Source organism: Odontesthes bonariensis, chromosome 23 (assembly GCF_027942865.1).
Source record: "Odontesthes bonariensis isolate fOdoBon6 chromosome 23, fOdoBon6.hap1, whole genome shotgun sequence".
Taxonomy (NCBI): Eukaryota; Metazoa; Chordata; class Actinopteri; order Atheriniformes; family Atherinopsidae; genus Odontesthes; species Odontesthes bonariensis.
In genome coordinates, this window is record NC_134528.1 from 6,286,887 (window position 1) to 6,310,646 (window position 23,760).

Consider the following 23,760-nt stretch of genomic DNA (forward strand, 5'->3'; position numbering starts at 1 on the left):
TCCCCCAGCCACCCCGAACCAGGGCGATCCCCACAGTAATGACCCCACAGACCGAGTGGGCATAGTCCCCGGTGTGGAAGATCCCCATGAGGAAAAACACTGGATAAATAAGTGTAGGCCTATAATAAGTATATAATAAAATAATTAAAAAAATAAAAATAATAATAATAAATAAATAAATAGATATTTTAAATAATGGATGAATAGATAAAAGTAAACTAAAACAAAACAAACAAACAAAAAATAAACAAATGAAATAATAATATTTATATATATAAAATAATAAATAAATAAATGAAATAAAATTCAGCTGTAAGCTAAACTAAAAAGGTAGGTCTTGAGCCTCTTTTTAAAAGCATCAACATTCTCTGCAGCCCTGAGGTTCTCTGGCAGGCTGTTCCACAGATGAGGTCCATAATAGTGGAACGACGTCTCACAATAAGTTTTTGTTCGAACTTTAGGAACAACTAAAAGGCCGGTACCAGAGGACCTCAGGGTCCGCGAGGGCTCATAATTTAAAAGCAGATCAGATAGATAAGAAGGCCCAAGACCATTAAGACATTTATAAACAACTAAAAGAACCTTAAAATCAACCCTGAAATGCACGGGGAGCCAATGCAGCGATTTTAAAACTGGTGTAATGTGTTCCCGCCCTCTGGTCTTTGTCAGCACATGTGCAGCTGAATTCTGTATTAATTGTAGGCAATAAATACTTTTTTTTGGGAAGACCAGAAAGCAGGGCATTACAATAATCTATTCTACTAGAAATAAAAGCATGCATCAGCACCTCCGTGCTGGCAAGAGAGAGAAATGGGCGGACTCTGGCAATATTTTTAAGATGATAAAATCCTGTCTTTGTTACTTTTCTAATATGTTGGATAAAATCCAGCTCAGAGTCAAAAAGAACACCCAGATTTTTTACATGTTGAGAAGATTTAAAATTTTGTAGTTTGGGTAAAATGATCTCTCTCTTGTCTTCAGGACCAATAATTAAAACTTCAGTCTTGCCCTGGTTGAGCCTGGTTGAGCTGTAAGAAATTCTCTGCCATCCATGATTTTATATCTAAAACAACTCCAAGACCCCAAGAATCACGACCCAGAGTTGGCCCCGGTACCGAATCCGATCTGCCCCATAATAATTTAGATCGCCACAAATGCTTTACTGATATGAATGCAGATAACATAAGTGAATTTTTGCGCAATCTGATGGTTTCCTTAGCTAAGTTACTTTTTTAATTGGACTGATTTGGGATGTAATGAATTGGATTGGATTGTATCTTTGAGGTGCCTTGAGATGACATTTGTTGTAATTTGGCACTATATAGATAAAATTGAATCGAATTGAATCTGAGTTAAAATAAAACTGGTCCAAATCTGGCTGCCATGAATGGGCCGAAGAAAGTAATCAGAGTAAAAGAGAGAAAACAACCACTGCTTATCTGGAGCCCTTTCACCAGTGGACTAATGTGACTTTAGTCATCTCAGTTACCCAGTAATAGGATGGACAACATTGAAGAATTGTTGGTGTTGTGCTCCGTTTTTAATCACTTCAGCCTTATTTCCCTACAACAAGCATGTGAACATTTAACTTTTAGGATTCTAATTAGAACATTTCTGTGAAAGATAGATGAATCCTGATGTTTGTGGCCCTTGAGGTCCATGGCACCGACACAGCGGTTCTGCTGGCAACGCAGATGGTCGCAAATACACGAAGACACCACAAACATGCAATCAATATTATGATTTGATTTTAACTGTGCACCGTTTCTTTTGTCAAACCCGTTTCTGATATAGCTTCAAAGGTTTCTGCACAAGACACAAAGCTTCATTTCAACTGAATCAAGCACCAAAGAAACTGTTCTCTTTTTGCACATTTCTACACTTAATGGAAGAGAAAACTCAATTTTTATGCAAGTTTAGAAATAAGCAAGTATTCCAACCCGTCTCGTTAAAAAGTGTCTGTGGATTCACATATTGATAATTCAGTTTTTGAATTAGTACACAAATATAAATATATTAGTTTACACAATAATCTGTAACTGCATTGGGTTTAGGGTAAACAAAGTGCACTAAAACAATACCTTTTTTTATTATTATAATTAAAAAATACACTATTGGAGTAATAATTCAATGTGTAACGGATAAGCCGTTTTACCTCCTGAATTACATCAGTACACTTTCTCCAGCTGACCCAAACCAGACTATTTCACCCTTCAACACTCAATTATCCTGTATACATAACTCTGAAAGTATAATAAATTATTTCTATTCTAACGACTTGCAAACTAGCTCCTTTACGTGTACAAAACACATTTATGAGGACAAACTGCTCAGTAAGTTTATAAAAAGAGACATTAAATCAATAACTTATTTACAACAAAGATGTTTATTGGCATTGACCTGAAGCAATTACAAGACATCTGAGAGATTCACAGAATGCAATACAAAAAAAAAAATGTTTTAAATGAAACCCAAAAGCAGCCTCAACTGCTTGAAACCCTCCACTAGTTGTCACAGTGTAGCCATTTTCAAAGCGAGCAAGACCAGTTGAACAGTGGATAAACCACAGGGGGAGGAGAGAAGGGAGGAAAGAAAAACAGTAAAGAGGAGAGGATATGTACAGCACATGGAGGGAGGGAGAAGTCACAAGACAGGAGAGGATGGATGATCTGCCACACTTGTGAGCTTACAAACCGGCAAACGGCAGCGAAGGGTCGAGCCCCGGAACAGCGCCGGGCACTCAGCACCGCAACACGCCACACCATGTCACCACCGCACTGCACCGCATCTTAACAGCTAACCAGCATTACTCAACTGCTACACAACTGCGCCTAGTGCACAAAAGATACACAAGAAAGAGGGTTAGAGTCATAGGAAAGCAACTTTAACCAGACAGAAAAAAATTAAAATAAAAGATTTGACAGAAAAGAAAATGCTATGCTGCTGGATTAGCAAGTCACTAATTAAGTGGCTTTTATAGTCACTGTAGAGTAGGCCATTTATTTCTCTTTAAATCGTGGGATGGCATAACATAGCTGTAAATACTGTGAACATTGAACAAGTCACCCTTTTCTACATCAACTTTGCAAATAAAACTTTCATATCAAACTGGAAAGAGTGTTAAACAAGGGACCTCAGTGAAAGAAATCTACTTTAATTCAGAGGAATTTATTAAAGTACAAGTTGAATCAAAAAGGAAAAAAAAATTCAACTGAAAAAAATACCTTACAAATCCCTTTCAATGTACTCAGCTTTACAAATGATTATGTCATAGTTACAGAATTTGTTTAGGCAGATTAAGTCAAATCAGACATTTAAAACATTTTAGACCAAGCTCCAATAACCTTTCAGTCTGCATTCAGTGGTAATAGTTGAGTCCACTTGCTCAATGTGAGACTGTTCCTGGTGTCCTCAGCAAAGGCTCAAATCATCTGAGATCTGGAAGGAAAGACATAGCAGAGTTGACAAGAGCAAAACAGAACAAGTCCAAGTCCTACAGCTGAACTGTTTGTTTAAATACAGTACAGGTATGATTCTCTCCTCTCACACTATCATGTATCAAACTGGGTTTTTGGACATTATATTTTTTTTAATAGACATAACATTCCTACAAACCTTCACATGTGTTTACAGACCTTTTCCTGGTCCAATTCTCCCCCAAAACTAGCTCTAACAAGTCTTGCACTCGGGCATATTTGAAAAACAAACCTCGGGGTTGGTTCCCTTTGTGAGAGGCGGAGGAAACCACAGGCACAGGTGGGAACACTCAGTGCATCTGCCCGTGGTCCCCGTGAACGTACCTCACCACACCACCTCATACACCAACTGACAGCTCGAAACACCGCCATGACGACCTGCTCCATAGCAACCACCGTTGCCTTGGTGACCTGCTCCTTAGCAACTGCCATCGCTCTCAGCAACAGGCAGGTCACATGGGCGGGTCACACACTAACTGCTCTCACACTGCCACACCCCCATCCTCCTCCTCTCTTTGCAAACAGGACTCAGCAGCTTGGAGGAAAAAATTCCACATTTAGGTGAACGATTTGAGTGAGAATCCCACGTCCCAACCACCCCCTCCCACCAACACACAATTACAAATGTGATTTAGGTACACCAATTTGAAATCTACCACACTATCAACCCACATTTCCTGTGTGTGCTTTAAATTGAGTAAAGATACTTGCAAAGTAAAGCACACACGGCTAAAACTCCACTTATCAGTCCCGATCATATTTTATTTTGTGGTAGGATTCTACAGACTTTACATGAGTGCACATGAATGCAAAGTAGCATAAAGACTGCAGAACACAAACCCAATTGACTCAATCGTTTCAAATATAAATACTTTCAGAACAAACTGTATAATCCCCCCTTTTCCCTTGTATACCGTCATATTGCGTCCAAATTCAGGTTAAGACTCTGTTCCGTTGCCCTCTGGAGATTTAGATTTACTCTTGGATTTGGACCTGGATCTGGACTTCGACCCTCTGTTGGAAGGTGGGGTTCGGCTCCTCGACTTGGACCTGGAGCGGGACCGAGACCTGGAAGGAGACTTTGTCTTGCTCCTCCTGGGGGTTCTTGATTTTGATTTGGACTTGGATTTAGACTTGGACCTGGACCTTGACCTGGACCTGGAGTAGGAGCGGGACCTGGAGCGGCTGTAATGGTGACGGCTCCTGGATCGGGAACGGCTTCTGCTCCTGGAGCGGCTGCGGCTTCTTCTGCGACGGCGGGGACTGTCTGAGCGACTATGATGCAAAAGAAAAAAGATGGAAAATATCAAAACTTGGTACTTTTCACAATATAGATCAATAGTTCTACTTTATATAATAAATATGTCAATCCAGGTCTTTGAGGCCAAGACATTTAAAATACTTTATTTTGAGCTCTTGGTACTTAAACTTTGAAGGGCATAACAGATATATTCACTTAACACCTTTTTTTAGAAAGCAAAACTATAGCCTTGCATTTGTACTGCTGATATCTCCAATATTTTTGTGATGATAGTCTTAAGGGAAAAAAACGAGCAGGGATTCAAATCGACATAGTTTCGTATACAATGCCATGTGCTCGTCTGTGCCTTTGTTAAAAAGGCGCAATATGAAATAAAATGCTACATGGAGATTCGCCTAATCAGCAGTACCTCCTGCTTCGGCGTCCATACCCTCCATATCGGCGTGGTGGAGGCCCTCTCCGGCTGTACATGGAGTCCGGTGGTCGTCCGTAGCGGGCCATCTGAACCCGCAGTTCCCTCCCATCTAGCAGCGCGCCGTCCATGGCGTCCATGGCGTCCTCGGCGTCACGCTTGTCCAGGAACCGTACGAAGGCGAAGCCACGGCTCTCCTTGGTGTACCGGTCCCGAGGGATGTAAACATCTCCCACCCGGCCATATTTCTCAAAAACTCGGCGCAGAGTCTCAGGAGATGTTCGGTAGGTGAGGTTATCCACTTTCAGGGAGGTCATCCCCTCGACGTCTGGCGGCGGCCTTCCGTAGCTCATTTTCTTCGTCTCCAAGCAACAGAGGAGATCGATTAAGATTGAAAACGTTAGGCCCTAACGTTTAAAGAAACGGTTACTGTGCCCACAAAGACACCAGATGCTCTATGTTGATCAAATTCTGTCGTTGTTCTAAATATTCTTCTCCTGGACGTAGCTTCTACCGCGCTGGTTTTCACGTGAAATGGCGGCAAGAAGCTTCCTTTTCCCCTTTTTTTGCGCCCGCGTTGGCCTCCTCTGATTGGTTATTCCTCTGTCAGCCTCCTTCTCTGTAACCGTTAGACTGCCCCCTGGCGGCGTGGAGTTACCTGTAATAGCAAGAGTGGAGCGCTATTCAGCCTTTGTTTCGTTTAGTTTGATTATTCTGATTAAGCTTGCTATTTGTCTTGAACTTACGTTTGCATTTTCTTTGCTAATAATCTCCAAATCTAATTGCGTTGATTATTACTTCGTCACGCAACTTTGGTGTCTGAATTATGTGATTTCTACTTGTTGCAAGAATAGCCTTATTTAGCCTAAATTTTTGAGCTTCATCCCCATGTTGTTTTTGGTTCGGTGTGAGGCTGTCCCACAGAGCTGTCCTCTGCACTGCAGTCAGCCCGCACAGTTGGCGTAGGGAGGTCACGTTATAAGGCGGCTCGTCACTAGCGGCTGCTGGAGAGAAAGGGGACTGCGCAAAAAACACTGTCCGGATTTGTGCCTGGCTGACGTCACAGGGAGCCACAGACCTCTCTGACAGGATCCAGCAACGACAAGCACCGGGGATACTTGAGCAACATCCAGCAGGGCAGGGAGATGTCGACGAGCTGTTTTGTGCCACACACTTGCCTGTAAAGTAAAAACCAGCCACGGAGATTTGGCTTTGGTGAATTGTGCGGCTGCGGCGCACCATGAGACCGCTTCCCCGCTGTTAAAGCGACTACCACGGCTGTTTTCTGCCTCAAACCCAGCTGCACTGTTGACCACGAAAGGATAAGCAACCAGAGAACAACTACTAATCCCCGGGACGGTTACATTCACGGCGGGGCTTGGACCCGACAGAAATGGACAGGGCAGCACGAACTGGATTAAATGATAGGGTATAGAGAGACGCAGCGCACGAAGCGACCCTGAAGTGTTATGCCCCTTAAGCCCTGTGGTCTTTATTTGACTGGAAATGGGAGCTTTAACAAGCAGACAAAACATAGGCGTGGAAGAAGTGGACATTCCGTCCAATTCGGTGTATCGTTATCCCCCGAAATCTGGTAAGTCATCACACAGCAGGTCGGACTGGGGTGGGTAGGCTAACTGCTCCAAAGCTCATTGCAGATGATTTATTCTGGGTTTCAAACGCACGACGGGGAATCTTCACCATCATACCTTGTTTGCTGACAGGCCTGCAGGGCATCTCAGCCCTCAACCTGGAGTAGTGGAGACCTGTGCTTTCATGAGCCATCTTTTATTTGAATGGACGTTGCAGTTTTCCTAAAACGCGCATTTATACTTTTGATTGGTTATCCTAATTTTTTTTCCCGACTGGGTAGCATTGTTGCAGGGTCCAAGCAGGGCCAGCAAACACACAGGAACACCCCTACTTTTACTCATTTTTCGCACTTTCTGGACTGGGTTACATCATGACTTAATCAGGCTGAATGTGGAAATGAATTAGTCGCGATGGATGACAATAAACAGATCAGCATCACAATCATCGGTAGATATGTTACAATCATGCACAGGGTAACACTTGTGCTAGTCTATTTCATCCTTCTGTTTGTCAGAATAGATAGGAAAAAAAATAGAAAACATAAGAATTTCCACAACTTAATGGTTAAATGCAAAATATTAAAATTTATCTCAGGAAACAGGGAAACAGGATTCATGGTTGAAGGTTGAATTACAGTAGGTGATGCTTTACAAGAGTGAAAAAATCCTCAAGGAGTTTTAAAAATTCAATATTGCTTTTGATCTGTGAATCAACTAACAAATGAATGAATTGATTGTTTTATGACCTATAGAGATTTTCATTTTTCAGAGTACAACATGATCTTTTTGTGACTGTGCAAATGATGTCTTATTCTATCCTCTGATCCTGTAGTCAAAAATGCCTGAAACTTTAAGCTAAACAGTTTATGACTGTAGAAGTTTATGAGAGATAAGTTGTTTTGATTTATAAAGTGATAAAAGCCTGGCTTAATTTTCTGTTGATGGACTTTTCAATTATATGATTAAAAGTAAAGATGCACAGTGATATTGACACAAAATCAGTATCAGCCAATAAAGGCTTTGGCATGAACTATTGTCATGGCTTAAAATTAGTCCTGCGTGTGGCTGTCGTCTGGCTTTCCTCAAGATGAGCACCGTTCAAGCTTGTTTAATCAGGAAAAAGTTTACAGTTTTGTTGGAAAATGTTCTGTACAAATTAGCACAGCGTGCTTTACTTGTCAGCCGGTGTAGTTTTTGTTATTGTTGAGCATATTTGAAAAGCATATTTTACGTTTGTATGTGCAGACGGGACTTCATGATTCAACACTGGCTCTTGGAAGCTCCTGCAGCGGTCACAATATATTGAGTTGTGTCCTGGAACATTAAAGTCTTTTTTTTACACACATGTGGTTGCAAATAACTGCAAATGGTTTCATGACATTTTGTGAAACTTGCAAAATCAGATTTAACAGATGAGGAAGTCTGCATTAGTCATTTGGTTGTTTCAGTTTCACTTTTGGCAAAGTTTTAGCTATTGAAAGTAATTGTTTGGAGATAAAGTTAAGCTAATGTTGGACTTTAAAACCAACGTGGCTCCAGATGGACATTTACCACTGAAATACCCTTAAACTTAAACTGGATAACTTGGTAAAAACAACACAATTCTTGTACATTGGGATAAAAAAAGAGGAAAAACATGGACCTTTTGTTACTGTTTTGTTGTGATACCAGGTTGCATAATTAAGTTAGTTCCCCTAACCAGTTCCAACATCAGTAAAATGAAGTAATTTGGGCATATCGGATAGCTCCAAAGTAACTGTTTAAAAGCCACGCTGTATCTGATCGGATTGGGAAGCATTTACCAATCATTTGCCATCCTCTTGACTGCATTTGAACAGTTTAACATTAAGGCAAAGTCCTTGTTTCACTGTTGACCATGGAGGTGTTATAGAGGATAGAAAATATTAGCCAGCACAGCTTTCTTCCAGTCAGCCCACCTGACACACAAACTGGCCTTTGGACCTCCAGCAGACCTGTGTGTCTGCAGCCTGTCATGTAATGTGGCATTTTCTGATTGCTACACTGTGTTCAGCTCCCCACTCGGCTTTAGCAGTAATCCTATTTTAATGTCGAATATGACACTCTGTCAAAGGTATAATGTTATTACTTCTCACTTGTGAGGCCAGCAAAGAAATAAAATAGATTAAAATCTGCTCCAAAATCAGATCTAAGAAAATCATAACAGTTTTATTTTGCTCGGATATCTAATATCTAAGATTTGTTGTGAGATTGCACACCGAGGAAGCCATGAAATGGAGAGACTCGGGTTGACTTGTGACCGCTCTCGCCACAGCAGCAGAAGGAATTTGTAGGAACCGTCCTCGTTGCAGCCTGAAGCAGAAGTGGTGGCAGTGGCTGCCGCCAGTGAAACCGATCTGTCAGCCGCAGTTCCTGTCTGTGGGATCTGGTGACAAAGCCAGAGCCCGGCTCATCTCTCCCACCTGCTGTAAATAATAAGAAGGTGATGAGGAGAAAGACGGGGAGCTTCGTCACTGGGACTTTTTAAAACTACGCTAATGGCTATAAGAGCAACGCCTCCAAACATCCTGTCCTGATTCAGACCAGCAATGCCAGACTTCTCTCCATGAACATCAGTTGTTGGCCACTCAGCATGTATTTAAAGCCTGGGAGCCACCATTACAGTCTTATATTAGTCCACCCTGTGATTAAAAAGCAGAGCATCCATTAAGTCTTGTTGTCGTCAACTGTGAGTCTCGGGAAACAGGTGGACAAGCTGCAGGCAGACAGGTCCGTTGCTTGCAATTTATAGTTCTTCCTGCCAGTTTGAAGATCAAATCAAATAATTTGAGTAAAAAATGACTGTTTTTTTGTGCAGGATGTTTTTGATTGTTTATCTTCAGCAATGACTCGATGCATATGTAGATGACAGAGCCACTTCGACAGCTCAAATATACCTGTCAGCACATATTGGATCCTCAAATTTGTTTTCTTCTAATGAGTGAAACAAGAGAAAACATTAATTAAAAATGCTATTTGAAGAGATTTTACAATTGCAATGTTAAAAATCAAACAATTTATGATGAGACTTAAGAAAGAAAATAAACTAAATATACATTTTAAATACTAGAAAGTCACTAACAGAAAGTTATTCACATCTGCTCCTGAACAGACACATATTTCTCCTAACTAAGCCTGTGTTGTGTTGTCCTGACCTGACCTGATCGGATTTCTGATGACCTCTATTCGTGCAGGGAGTTACTTCGCCAACCATTTCATCATGGGAGGAGAGAAGTTTGACTCCACCCATCCAGAGGGGTACCTGTTCGGGGAAAACACAGACCTTAACTTCCTGGGGACCAGACCAGTGGCGGTAGGTATTCTCACAGATTTTATAACTGAAACAATTACGAGCAATATTTCCACAAAGAAAGACTTCATGACTTCCATCTGAGAAATGGTGAAACTTATGCTAGATGTTTAAATCTATCTGACGGATAAAGTTGTTTAGTTCCTGACTACAAGGAACTCTGCTGCTCGTGTCCTCACTAAGACCAAAAAAGTGGACCACATCAGTCCAGCTCTGAGGTCTTTACACCGGCTGCCTGTCCATCAGAGGATAGACTTTAAAGTTCTGATGCTGCTCTATAAAGCTCTGAATGGTCCAGGACCAGAATACATCAGTGACCTCCTGACCTAGTATGAAGCCTCCAGACCCCTCAGGTCATCTGGATCCGGTCTTCTATCAGTTCCCAGAGTCAGAACCAGACATGGAGAAGCTGCATTCAGCTTCTATGCTCCACATGTCTGGAACAAACTCCCAGAAAGCCTCAGATCAGCTGAAACACTCAGTGTGTTTAAGTCCAGGCTGAAGACACACCTATTTTCAGCTGAATAAAGCTCCAAATCTGAAGCTGGAGTTTCAAAACTTAATCACATTTTAACTACTGATTTTATCTGATTCTTATTTCTTTCTTGTTTGTTTAAAATTTAAATCATACTTTTTATTTCTACTGTTTTAATGTATCTGTAAAGCACTTTGAATCGCCTTGTAGTTGAATTGAGCTGTACAAATAAACCTGCCTTACAACTGCAAATGAAATCAATGTGTTGGATCAAAGACTTCAGAATTATGTCATAACTTGGTCACTTTAATCTCAAAGCGTATTCAGTTTTCTTTTTTACTTTAATGTAGGAAATTATTATCCTTTTTTCCAGTTTTGTAATCGTAATTTTTTTTTTACTAACAATGGCACAAGTATGCCAGTGTTGGACTGAATTACTGCGAATTCTTTTTGAATATTTATTGTTTTTTTGTTTTGGGAGAACATAATGCGGTAACCCAATAACAGTGGATTTAGTAATGTTGTCATCCCAGTATGTTCAGCAGAGCATCTTTTGTATACAACACTCGTAGGACTGTCTGCAGCCGAGTTCGCTAACTACTTTGTGAAATACATTTCTGGTAGGTTATTGACTATGTCCACCCATTTCTGGTTTGAAGTTATCTTTAACTAACACTATGTTTTTATATTTACATAAACAACATCAGCTGATACATACATTGATATCTGAGCGATCTATTTCTAGTATTGGGCAGGCTTAGAAATTAGGCCATAAACTTCCTTCTTTTCAGAACAAAGCTTTTATCTCTTGAAGAGTTTGATGTCAACATGGATATTCTCCTGGAAAAATTCAACAAAAAAGTTGAATACACACAGTGATAAAAGATCACAATGTGATCACATTTATGGTCCCTTCTTGTTGCTCCACAGTAATATCAGCAGACCAAAAATTGTGTCCTTTTTACCCTTTTTTGTCAGTTGTGTTGCCATGACATTTAAGGTCTTTGGTTGAGAAAACCAATTTTTTTTAAGGCTAAGAATTAGTCTTCTTTTTTAAATGTTTTACTTTGTCTAACAGAGTCTAACTGCATGTGGCAGTCTAAGAATTAGTCTAACACTACAGACTAGTCCAGATGTCTAGACAGATGCCAGCTGTCTGTGAGACTGCCACCTTCATTGTACAAAGATTATGAAAGGACTAATAAAAAGAGGGGAAATTAGAAAGGTTGTTGGCTTGGCAGCTGCAGCTGTTTTCATTATGGATTAAACATCTGCTTATTTTTTGGTGTGTTGAAAAATGTCCCTAACGAATTTTAAGAATTTATAGTCATAGCTCTCATTTATTTGCTTGGAAATCTTCACACTTAGGAAGCAGAAACAGCTTTTCTTGTGTCAGCATCAAAAGGTTCTGCTGACTTGTTGACTCCTGCAAAGGCAATTAAAAGTCTCTCAGACAGTCTGACTGTTGCTAATTGAAATTTGTTTCATCATATTAAACCTGTTAAAAGCAAAGTGACCTTCTGCTGACTCCCAGTATAGAGAGACTGATGAGCGACAGTTCTTCTGGAGGGTTTGATCGAATACAATCACGAACCTGAAGGTCAAACTAATGAGAGCTGCAGATCATTGGGAGCTCAGAGCAAAAAGGGAATTCGACACAGACGGAGTTGAGTGAGACAAAGTGAAGCTGATATTGAGAGGCTCTGCTCCATCTCTCTGTGTGCTAATCTCAGTCACACTGATGTTTTTGGCTAGACTGTGGATAAAATTAGGAGTGTGTTTTTCCCCCTTGATTACGTGGGTATTTATAATCCTGCTGTGGGCACAGAATTCAGGCTGGTGACAGTTTCTTTTTTTGTTGTTTTTTTCGTTCTTGTATGCTTTACCAGCATTATATAATGCATGGTGGTTTCCAAGCAGATGGTGCTGCAGAATCATAAACCTAACCGCAGTTGTTGTGTTCTCTGTCTCCTCCACCACTTGACAAATATGATAATAGATGGGTCTATATTTAGGGATTTCTCCGAAAGTCCTGCCTGAAGCACACAAATAACTACATCATGCTGGTTGGTTGGCTACACACTTTGTTCCAGACTGAAATATCTCGGAAACAATTCAGTAGATTGTTATGAATTTCTTCACTGGTATTCGTGGTTCTCACAAGATGAATCCATCATGAGGTTGACAGTTTTGGCTTTTTGTCAAGCTAAAGGGTACATTTAAAAAGCTATGCACCAAAGTGAGCTTTACTCAGAGATACCTCAACTGAACTGAAAGCTATATATTGTATAAAGAAACAATGGTGAGAAATTTAAATGCTGGAGACAAACCTGAGATTGGGCTAAATACTCACATGTCACAGCGTTTTGACACAAACGGAACCATGTAGATCTTCAAAGTTCTGGTTCTAATTTCAAGTCAAGTCACCTTTATTTCTATATCACATTCAGAAACAACTGCAGCTTAAAAAAAAAAAAATAATAATAATGAAAGTCTGATGCGAAAATAAAATTTGAAACTTGAAAGGAAGACTGAGAAAAACGAGATGGGCCTTCAGCCGTGGTTTGAATTGCTGAACAGTGGGATTAGATTTGATATAAAGAGGTAAGCTCTTCCACAATTTAGGGGCAGCCACTGCAAAAGCTCGATTACCTTTTGTGTCTGTTTCTGGTGGTATTATGTTCCCTGTTGTCGATGTAATGCAGAGATTCCAATTTTCTTTGTGGCCAGATCTGACTTTTGTTTTTTAGTCCAGACTGGGCGATTCTGATTTTCTTTCTACAACCTATAATTATCCGATATAAGATCATTTTTGTACTGTTTGTTCAAATTGAACGTTTTGAACATTGAACATTTTTTCCCAAACTGCACCAGACTATAGGGCGTTCTCTGTCACTTGAAACCCCAAAAATAGAAGTATCTGTTCAAACTCCACCAGAAAGGGAACTACAGTATATCCCCCCTTCATGCATCTGATTGTAGGCCCTAAATCTTTCACTCTTTTTCATCATCTCTAAATATAATGCTGTATTTATAGTTTTGGAAATGAAAGCTGATGTAGCAGGTATTACAAACAAGGTACGTTTTAGGTTGTTTTTTAACAAATTCAAGTCCAGTGCAATTACTTTAACATCAACGGCAGGTTTTTCTAGACAAACAGAAGCTCTCTGCCTTGTCACCAGACAGTGTGTGTGATTGTGATTTCACCACATTCATAGCCAAGCTAAATGCTCAGTTTTATCCTCACAGGTATTACAAATGACTAGCTTTGACTTTTCTTTACTCTCAGTGAAACTTCCAGACCCGAGACATGCTCTATAGCACGTGTTTATTATGGGACCACAAAAATAAATGATAAATCATTAGAAATCAGATTTCTCTGTGGTATGAGTGCTATGCTCATGGCGTGTTTACGGAGTGGAAAGAAAAACAGAGAAATCTATTGATCGATCGAGCCGGTCACACTGAAAATGGTTAGATTCTGATTACAGCCGATTATTTGGTATTTACGGGAAGGAAAATCAAAAGGAGTCTGAAGTAAATGCTGCAGACGTCCGTGTTCCTGCATGCCACCACGCTGCATTATCTCGAGATCTTTTCAGCTCCCCAGTTTGTGTGTGAAAGTACCTTTAGCCTCAAACTTTAGCCTATTGAAATTGAATTTTTTCAAGGGGGAAAAGTACTTCCATGAGTCTGTTTGGATTACCTTTACCAAAAATGAGATTTAAAAAAGAAAAAAAGAATTATTTGAACAATGCTCACCTGTATTAGAAAATGAAAACGGTTAAAAGAAATTTTTTACATCGACTGATTCCTACTTTGAACTGATTCGGTTCCTTTTTTTTTTTTTTTTTTTTTGTTAATACGTTGTAAGATCTACAGTGTTGCCAGTGAGTTTCCAGTGAGTGACCCTTTTAGCTTCTGCTGCCCTGTGTGTGCTTGTTTGTGTGGTTTACAGGCGTGACTCCTGCTGAGCCCAGATGTGTAATTGTGCTGAATATGGTGCCATTCACAGCCACACAAGCACACTTAAACACACGGGCGCACAGATGAGAGATTGTAGTGTCGAGGCATCCGACCACATCCTGCATGTTTCTGCTCCAGAGATCTTCAAACCACCTTGGCTCTCCCCTTACGCTCATTCAGCAACTTTTGGCTTCAAACACTGTTAAAGAGTTGCTGAGAAGTTAACCACAAACTGAGTTTTTGATGGTTTTTTTTTATTCTTGGGGGCAAGAGAGAGTATTTAAGCCAGCTTCTGGGGTTATTTTCCATTTTTATTAGAAGACTGTTTGGTCATGTTAGGAGCTTGAAATGATGCCAGACTCTGTTTGACTCTTGAGTTTTTTACTTCCCTGTTGTCCACTTGGGTGCATGTACTTTAAAAACATTGTCTAAAGTGTTAGTTTCGTCCCTGGAAAGACACAATCTGAGCAGGTTTGTTTTGCTCAGGCTCAGCATTTGTCAGCACCAGCGAGATCCCTGCTGACAACTCAACGCCCTGTTGTGTTGAGTTTAAACCTGGAGCAGCCACGGTCATCGTGCAGCCATGAATTGCTGCGGTAAAGAGAGGAATGTTGGGCAGTTGAGAGAAAATGAATACTTGCGCTCATCACTCTCATAACATGTATCTTAGAGCTATAATTTCTTGTTTTCTTTTTGTCTTCAGTTCCCGTATGCAGCGCCTCCACCTCAGGAACCAGTGAAAACGTTACGAAGCCTTATAAACATTCGGAAGGACACGCTGCGGCTCGTAAGGTACACAGCCCCGTCATCCTCACGCAGCCTGCCATTAACCCAGTGTTGTTCAAGTTTATGGCCACTGATTTATTTTTAGAGCACAAACCACCGCAGCTAATTTTAGAGATAGTGTCAAGTTGTTAATGCTTGAATTTATAACACTGACTTATTTTTGTTGGGGTTACATAAACCAAAAAATAAAACCGCTCGAAATCCATCCATCCATCCATCCATTATCTATACCGCTGAATCCGTCGATCGGGTCGCGGGCGGGCTGGAGCCTATCCCAGCAGTCAATGGGCGAGAGGCGGGGTACACCCTGGACAGGCCGCCAGTCCATCGCAGGGCCACATAGAGACAAACGAGACAAACAACCATGCACGCTCACACTCACTCCTAAGGACAATTTAGAGATGCCAATCCCGCTCGAAATCGAAACAGAAAAAAAGAATAGTCATTTTAAGCATGAAAAATATAAAGAATTATACAGGATTTCTCTAAACTCCCTTGTTAATTAGTATCGTTAGATAGATGTGATTATACATCGCAACCTAAACTAAATTAATTGTCTTTCTCTCCTGTTTGAAATCATAAATGCAGATTTCTTTGTACCCGTCTTCCTCCTTTTTCCAGGTGCAGCGAGGACCTGAAGTTGCCAGGTGACGAGGCGGCGGGGAAGAACAGGGCCTGCTACAACATAGAGTTCACCTTTGATGCTGACACACAGGTGGCCATCACCATTTACTACCAGGCCATAGAGGAGTTTCACAATGGAGTTCCAGTGTAAGTGGAAGTGTTGTTGAAAATGTTTAATGTATTTTGGGGTGATATTTTCAAACTGAGAAAGCACAGTACAATGTGCCATAAATTCAGTGTTTGCATAAAAAGAAAGAAGACAGATGAAGTCATCAGTCCACAGGATTTCTCATTTGTGGTCGAAGGTTTTGTTCTCTAAGTCATGCACATCATCATGAAACATATTTGCATAATATTTGTCTAGGGGCGAATTTGACAAAACCAAAACGAGCGAGCAGCTGTTGAGCACTCATCAGTCGTTTTGACTAATCATTTGACCAGATAGAGCAGCTACAACAGCTGAATAGCGTCTTTGGATCTGAAATTTGTTGCAAAAAATTAGGGCCACTGTAGGATTGAGAAAATTATGATAATTATGCAGCCAAAGGAAGAGGCTCATATACACAGACAAAAAAGATGAACATCATTTGAAGGAAAAAAATGATGCTTTCTGAGATTTAGATGATGAATCCTTCAGCAGCAAATATTACTCAGACATTCTCTGAGATCAAAGATTGAAACAAGGTTGCATCATCAACTCGTCCTCTATGTTTTCCTCTGAATACGTCCAACTCTCTGAAAGTCCAGATGGGTGAAGACATTTTCTTGGACTCTGGACTAAAAGTCACAACGTTGTGGTTGATCCAACCTTGCAAAGGCAAACAATTTTCCCTTTTTAAAAGGAGTAAATATCAGGGTTCTTTTGTTGTAAATTTACAGTTTTAATCGATTTATTGTAATTTTTTTTTTGACCTTTTTCAGTTAAAAAGAATATTAATACACATAACCACAATGGCTTTATTTTGGCAAGGCAGGAACTAGTGTTGGCAGATATTCAAGGTTGAACAGAGTCAGAATTATTATTTAGAGATAAAATGTTCAGGAAAAAATGATCAAATAAAAAAAAAACAATGTGCAGACTTCAGAGTTGTGTCAAAGAGAAATATTAATAGATTCTCATAAGTTATGCCAATAAGATCTTACATATCTTATATACAGTATGTATCTCGTGTTAAAAGTCAGTATTTGCATATCCTGCTTAAAGAGCTGTCTTTGTTTCTCTTTCTGTCCAGATGAAAGCAGGCGTAGATCTCTGCAGTACCCTTAACCTCAACATTTAGATTATTCTGTTTTGAGGACATGTCAGCTCCAGCGGACAGAAGCAGTCGGTCTTGATGTTGATAAGATCACTGACCTCTTGTTCCCGCTCTGTGTGCTCCCTGCAGTTACCTGCCACAGGACAGCTCGCTGCAGTCTGAGACGGTACACTTCAAAAGAGGAGTGTGCCAGCAGTTCTGTCTGCCCTCACACACCGTTAACCTCAGCGAATGGGCCGATGAGGAGGTAGGGCGCCTGTGTGCGTGCGCTGATACTAAAACACAAGCACGTATGAGGCTGTGTTGGAGTGTGAGGCCGGTTTGCGCAGACTTATAACCACAGGGTTTCTCTCCTCAGCTGCTGTTTGATATGGACAAGGAGGTCTTCCCAATGGTCGTGCAGGCTGTCGTAGACGAGGGAGAAGGTGAGATGTTGTACTTTATCATACTGCTGGCCTGATGTGGTGGTACGGCAGCAGAATTTTAAGCAAATTTTGTTCACCTTTTTTCCCTTTCCTATCTTTACAGAACAGTTAGGCCACTCTCACATACTGCTGGCTACATTTGAGAAGGTAAGAATGCAGCACTTATTTTGACAGATTTTTCTTGCTTTAAACATTTTTCATTTTCATAATGGCCATTAAATGATGCCTTCGAGATATCTTGTAGAATTTAACTGAAGAGTTTGATTTAGTTAAACTAGGAAAATATAATCGTGACTCTCAAAAAGTTAGGTTAAAGGTGTGTTGCATCATCCTTTCTTTTAACAACACTATGTGTTTGTGACCTGCAGAGACCGGCTGGTCTTATTTTGGATGGTAAAATCTATTCCTATTCTTTCTTGAACTGTTTGAGGCATTCTTGATGATTTTCTTTGAATGGGTGGCAGATCTGGACTAGGCATGGGCCAGTATGAGATTCTGACGATATGATAACCTTAGGCAAAAATATCACGGTTTCATAGTATTATGATTACAGCTCTAAAATGTGTATTTTGTATTTAAAAACAAGAAAAATAAAAAAAACTTTTCCATTATTTATGAAATAGTGTGCTTCAGTGGACACACTTGGGAATTATCTTATTACTTTCAGGATGTAATAATAATAGACCGGTTTTATATAGCGCTTTTCATAATACTCATAGCCACTTCCAGTGAAGTGAGGCCACAATTGCATATCTAAGCCAAATAATATTTTTATAATCTAAATCTTCAAATCAACATCATATTAGAATATTACACGAAGACTGTGACATGTCTGTTGCAGATTATTTTTAGGGTGACCAGAGGGGGATTAATAATAATTCATACAACTGTTGCTTTCTTTTGCAGCACATGGACGGAAGCTACTGTGTGAAGCCTCTGAAGCAGAAACAAGTGGTGAATACATCAGTTTTTCTTCTCTCCTCCCTTCCTTCCTTCTTTTGTGTTACATTTTTATGTCTTTGAAAAACAAAAGCCTCTTTTTATCCTTGGAACATTGCTTCTGGCCTTTGAGTCTTTATTCTTCACTGTGTTCCTTTCCCCAGGTGGATGGAGTGAGTTACTTGCTGCAAGAGATCTATGGGATAGAAAACAAATACAACAGTCAGGAATCAAAGGTAGATATTAAGAAATAAAAAAAAGGTTTTCCAGCCCTCTTCCATCAGAAGTTGTGTTGCAGAGTAGTGTAGGTGTAACTGTCAGCCTTGTGAAATATCTTTCATTGATTTATTTATTTATTTTTTTTTTCGTGCAGGTTGCTGACGATGAGATCAGCGACAACAGTGCGGAGTGTGTCGTGTGTTTGTCGGACGTGCGAGACACACTCATCCTACCATGCAGACACCTGTGTCTCTGCAACGCCTGTGCAGACACGCTGCGTTACCAGGCCAACTGCTGCCCCATCTGCAGACTGCGTGAGTCTTTTTTTAAATGTGACACCCGCAATTTGAAAAGCAGTTTGCACTGCTGGAATTAATCCTCAGGACTTAACCCAGTAACACAGAAAATGCTCCACTTAAAGGACAAGACCGGTTTTTTGACATTGGGCCCTTGATTTCACATTATAACATGATGTTCTACTCACCCCTGCTTGTTGTTGAACATTTGGAGCTGTTCCGAAGATATTCGAGAGGCGTCTGGCTGCTCTCTTGAGATATTCGGCCATGAAACGGTTTCCTATGGGCAAGCTTATACAGGCACAAACTATGCTGTTTATAATTTATTAATTACTGTACACTAGCACTGATAACGTGGAGGTGCGTCGCTTACTTAAAAAAATCCGGGTTACTGTAATTTTGAATTTTAGTCGTAAAGTGGGTGTTACTGACGTCATCATCGTGCTACTACCACAGAAAGCCCACAGACAAACACACACAGACCTTACGACAAAAATTCTAAATTACAGTAACCCGGATTTTTTTAAGTAAGCGACGCACCTCCACGTTATCAGTGCTAGTGTAGAGTAATTAATAAATTATAAACAGCATAGTTTGTGCCTGTATAACGTTGCCCATAGGAAACCGTTTCATGGCCGAATATCTCAAGAGAGCAGCCAGACGCCTCTCGAATATCCTCGGAACAGCTCCAAATTACCAACAACAAGCAGGGGTGAGTAGAACATCATGTTATAATGTGAAATCAAGGGCCCAATGTCAAAAAACGGTCTTGTCCTTTAAGGTTTAAATTATGTTAAAACCAAAGGCATTGTTTAAAGTGTGGATAATGGTTTCTGTCCTGTTTAAACAGAGGCCAATCATTTTAAACCACTTTCTGTGATGGTCATAGATATAATAATGAGTATATATATAAAATCTTTTTTTTAAATATATATTATGATTAATAACATATATCTATAATATAAAGACATTCACAAATCATGATGCTTCATGTGATCTCTGAATGTTTTCCAAAATATCTTTAATTTTGTTTTATTTTGTTTCATCTTAGAATTAATTATTTTTTTTACCTCTGCTGACAAAGCAGCAGCAGGATTTTGCATTGTTTTGCTAAAGATCCTATAAGATTTTAACACTTTCCTTTTGTAAACTCTTCCGGGTTGGATGAGCCTTTTTTACGAGTCTCCCAGAGATGCTCTGCAAGGTTTGGACCCAGGCTCTGTTTTTGGTCACTTCAGGACTTTGAGTTTCCAGAAGCCACAGCTGTTTAAAAAAAAAAAAATGTTGTCATTGGTGGTGTCCTCTAGGTCTTTATTTTGTTGAAATGTAAACTTTGGCTCCAACCTGAGATCTGGTCTTACATCTCTCTTGCTTGGAGGATTTTGCTCCTCATGGTCTGAGTTATTCAGGTGACCTTTGACAAAAACCCAGCATGATGTCACATGCCTTTTAATGAGGAATGGCTGTCGTCTGGCCACTGTTGTCTGCACAGATGGTTGTATTTCTGTAACGTTTTCTCATCTCCACAAATCTCGATTGACTTATTGGCGACATTCGTGACCAAAGATCTTTGTCTTGACTGGATGGTCAGATTGAGGTGGTCTGTTGGTTTGAAGCTTGTTAAATTTAGGACGATGAAGGCTGCTGTGCTTTTTTCTGCAACACTCGTATCCTTCCCCAGATCTGTGCTTTGACACAGTCCTGTCCCACAAGTCAACAGATAATTCTCTCAGCCACACGGCTTGTTTTTCATGTAAAAATCTGAAGCATTATTTCAGTTGAGCACAAGTGGATTCTAGTCAAGTTGTACAAGTATCACAATGACCGCGAATGGAAGTGGAATGGAGCAGAGCTTAGTTTTGAATTCGATAACAAAGGGTCTGAATACTTATGTAAATGTGATATTTCAGTTTTTTGTTTCTTACTTGATTAATAAAACACTCCAAAAAAGCTTGTTCAACATGTTTTTGCGTTGTGGTGAATAGTGTCACTGATCAGGGAAAAAAAAGGATATATTAGGATGAGTCTAAAATATAAAAAAATATGGAAAACTCCACTAAGTAATAGGGTACATGAAATATCATAAGTGGTGGCTATAATGCCAGCTGATACACACAGTATGTCTCTGAAATTAGAGAAATTATGGAGGAAAAAATCTTAACAGTTTAAAGCTTTAAAAAAAGCCCTAAAAAATGCATTACAATGTATTTTAAGTGTGATCTATACATTATAGACAAGGCCTTATCTTTTTGTGTGGTCTTTGTAGGCCCCAAAGCAGTCAAATCGAATAAATTGTCATCTTTAAAGTCTTAAAAAAAATATAGCACAGATAACTGTCTTCAGTAAACTGAAATGTACCAGGGAGGAAAGGAAATTTGAACAACTTCTGCTGCGTCACCACTACAGAAGAGCCAACTGCATCAGCAGGTGTAAAATTAGCATCACTGCTTTGAGGAGTACTTGGGATGGTGAGACACGACAGCAAATCAGACTGAGCAGAGAAGAACCTTTCTCAAGTTTAAACACTTTTGAATATTCTCGCCATTTATAAACGTCCAAAAACATTTTATGTTTTCCAAATTAGTAGAAATTACACATGAAATTTTATGCAAATTATTGCCTTGAAAAGTATCTTCAATCCTTCTTTAATTAAGATGTAGATGTCAAAGTTATTCAGCATTTGCATAATTTGAAAAAGTTGTTTATATTCATCTTGTTTTCTTTTCTTTTAAGCATTCAGAGCTCTGCTGCAGATCCGAGCAATGAGGAAGAAGCTCAGTCCTCTGTCGCCTACAAACTTCAACCCTGTCATCACTTCCCAAACGTCCGACTCAGAGGAACACTCGGTGAGGCAAAACAGATACAAATAATCACCTAAATATGGAATAATGATCATTCCCAGTTATAGTTGACTAATGTTTCTCATTGCAGGCATCGGAGCACATTCCTCCAGGTTATGAAGTGGTGTCTCTCCTGGAGGCGCTGAACGGGCCCTTAAACACCTCCTCAGTGGCTCCTCCCCCTCTTCACTCTGGTCCCAGCCACGTCTCTGGAGCGCTGCCCCCATACAGCAGCGAGCCCCATCCGGCGCCAGCCCGCTCCCTCTCCCCTCTTGACCACTCGAATTCCAGTCAGGGCCTCAAACTGAAAAAGAGTGGTTCGAAGTGAGCACTTATCTCTGTGATACAGGTCTACAGCATTCAAAGTCAAATATATCAGGGGAGATGCAGTTAGTGCATTGATTTGATTTATTTTCAGCCAAAAGATCAAAAGAGTGGAGCAGAACAGATGAAACGTAATGCTTTCATCGGATTCTGGTTCAGATTTCCACAGTGTAGTCGGACTCAAACCAGCAACACAAACGCAGAAATATAGAGATATATCTTTGCAATAAATTAATATATATGCATTATTTACATTTTTTTAAAAAAAAGTATATAAATTACTTAAAAAAAAAAAAAAATCCTAATCCTATATTTTTTCATTGTTCACTGCAAACTGATGCCTCCAACCCTCTTGTGTTATTTTTTTGTCTGATGCCAAGTTCATTTTATTATTTCAGGTCACTTTCCCAGAACTCCTCTGTGCTTCCCGAGGAGGAAGATGAGAAGTCTTGCAGTGAATCAGATGCCTCTCGCCACAAACTGGTAGTAGACCAGCAGGAGGTAGGTGTGTGTGTGTGTGTGTGTGTGTGTGTGTGTGTGTGTGTGTGTGTGTGTGTGTGTGTGTGGGGGGGGGGGGGGGGGGGGATATAGGCCAAGAGAAAAGCAGTATCAGCGTGTCGGAGTGTGCACATTTGTTAGTGTGTTTAAGAGCGTGCAGCTCACTGCTGCTCTTTGTTTTTGCTTTTGTTTTAGAGCGGAGTCACTCCAGACAGCGAGAACCTGACTCTCTCCTCATCTGGAGCCATCGACCAGTCATCCTGCACCGGCACCCCGCTCTCCTCCACCATCACCTCCCCTGAAGGTACACGCATTCAAAACACTACCCAAACCCAGCGCTTTTTGTGCATTAAAGCATGTATCCACCATAAAGATGATGTATAAACACAATATGATTTGCATTTTGAACTCGGTTTATGGCTCTGCTGTAAGAGAAGGGGAAATTGGGACCATATTTGACATTTGGTTGGACACTGAAGTGGTAACACTAATCTTAAAACTGTGGTGATGTTGATCCTATTTACTGTGGGTAGTGTGTGTTTGGGTGTTTAAAAACATGCATGTGTTTGCATTTGCAGCTTCTTCTCAGCTATGTCCATGTTTGATGAATCCTCTGCTGCCATTGCCTTAACTTTGTGCTCTTTGAGGATGTTTTTATTGATTCACTTTCGTTGATACGGTTTAAGGTTACATGGACAGCGCAGATCATTTGATTTCTGTAAATGTCTCACGAGGTGTGATGACCATTTATAAAAACTCACAAAATATGTCAAAAGAGCAGCATTGATACTATAAGAGAGCACAACGTAAACAGACAGAGAAACAAAATGGCACCTGAAATTAATTATTTGAATACAAACATATATATAACGCATTGAGTAGGACCACATACTTGTTATCTAACACAGAAATATGACCCTGTGTTTTATTTCTCTTAAAGAAACTAATAATACACTTGACAAACAGAATAAAAATAATGATGAAACAACAATGGTTTTGATTTCTTTATCACACGGCAAATCTGCCTCAAGAGCCGTCACAAC

General features: G+C 40.1%; 2 protein-coding genes across 9 annotated transcripts in view; one reads left to right on the plus strand and one right to left on the minus strand.

Annotated features, from left to right (window-relative positions):
* Window positions 1–3,152: 3,152 nt before the first annotated feature.
* Window positions 3,153–5,721, minus strand: srsf2a (serine and arginine rich splicing factor 2a). 3 transcript variants are annotated; one of them, XM_075458125.1, is made up of 3 exons: window positions 5,147–5,721; window positions 4,391–4,751; window positions 3,153–3,438 (listed from the first exon to the last, which is right to left on the minus strand). In XM_075458125.1, exons 1-2 carry the CDS (start codon window positions 5,500–5,502, stop codon window positions 4,415–4,417), a joined length of 693 nt encoding a protein of 230 aa, XP_075314240.1. In that variant the 5' UTR covers window positions 5,503–5,721; the 3' UTR covers window positions 3,153–3,438; window positions 4,391–4,414. The 3 variants fall into 3 exon arrangements, with proteins under 3 accessions (XP_075314240.1, XP_075314238.1, XP_075314241.1); XM_075458123.1 differs by having other exon boundaries at window positions 3,153–4,751; XM_075458126.1 differs by having other exon boundaries at window positions 3,153–4,751; window positions 5,168–5,718.
* rnf157 (ring finger protein 157) overlaps window positions 5,195–23,760 on the plus strand; it is a 29,248-nt gene continuing 10,682 nt past the window's right edge. For 2 of the 6 annotated variants that reach the window (XM_075458117.1, XM_075458122.1), the window contains exons 1-14: window positions 5,198–6,743; window positions 9,954–10,072; window positions 15,214–15,302; window positions 15,918–16,067; window positions 17,306–17,423; window positions 17,535–17,601; window positions 17,705–17,748; window positions 18,508–18,555; window positions 18,705–18,776; window positions 18,914–19,073; window positions 21,789–21,901; window positions 21,987–22,219; window positions 22,618–22,720; window positions 22,913–23,021. In XM_075458117.1, coding sequence (XP_075314232.1) covers window positions 6,656–6,743; window positions 9,954–10,072; window positions 15,214–15,302; window positions 15,918–16,067; window positions 17,306–17,423; window positions 17,535–17,601; window positions 17,705–17,748; window positions 18,508–18,555; window positions 18,705–18,776; window positions 18,914–19,073; window positions 21,789–21,901; window positions 21,987–22,219; window positions 22,618–22,720; window positions 22,913–23,021 — 1,513 coding nt within the window. In that variant the 5' untranslated portion in view covers window positions 5,198–6,655. Of the gene's footprint in view, window positions 6,744–9,953; window positions 10,073–15,213; window positions 15,303–15,917; window positions 16,068–17,305; window positions 17,424–17,534; window positions 17,602–17,704; window positions 17,749–18,507; window positions 18,556–18,704; window positions 18,777–18,913; window positions 19,074–21,788; window positions 21,902–21,986; window positions 22,220–22,617; window positions 22,721–22,912; window positions 23,022–23,760 lie in introns of all 6 variants that reach the window. The other 4 variants (XM_075458118.1, XM_075458121.1, XM_075458119.1 and 1 more) reach the window with 3 other exon arrangements.

Excerpts from the sequence above, each read along its gene's own strand:
- srsf2a (XM_075458125.1), bottom strand. The coding sequence starts at position 5,502 with ATGAGCTACGGAAGGCCGCCGCCAGACGTCGAGGGGATGACCTCCCTG. Across the intron at positions 4,752-5,146 it reads TATGGACGCCGAAGCAGGAG|TCGCTCAGACAGTCCCCGCC; the intron begins GTACTGCTGATT and ends TTTGCATCATAG.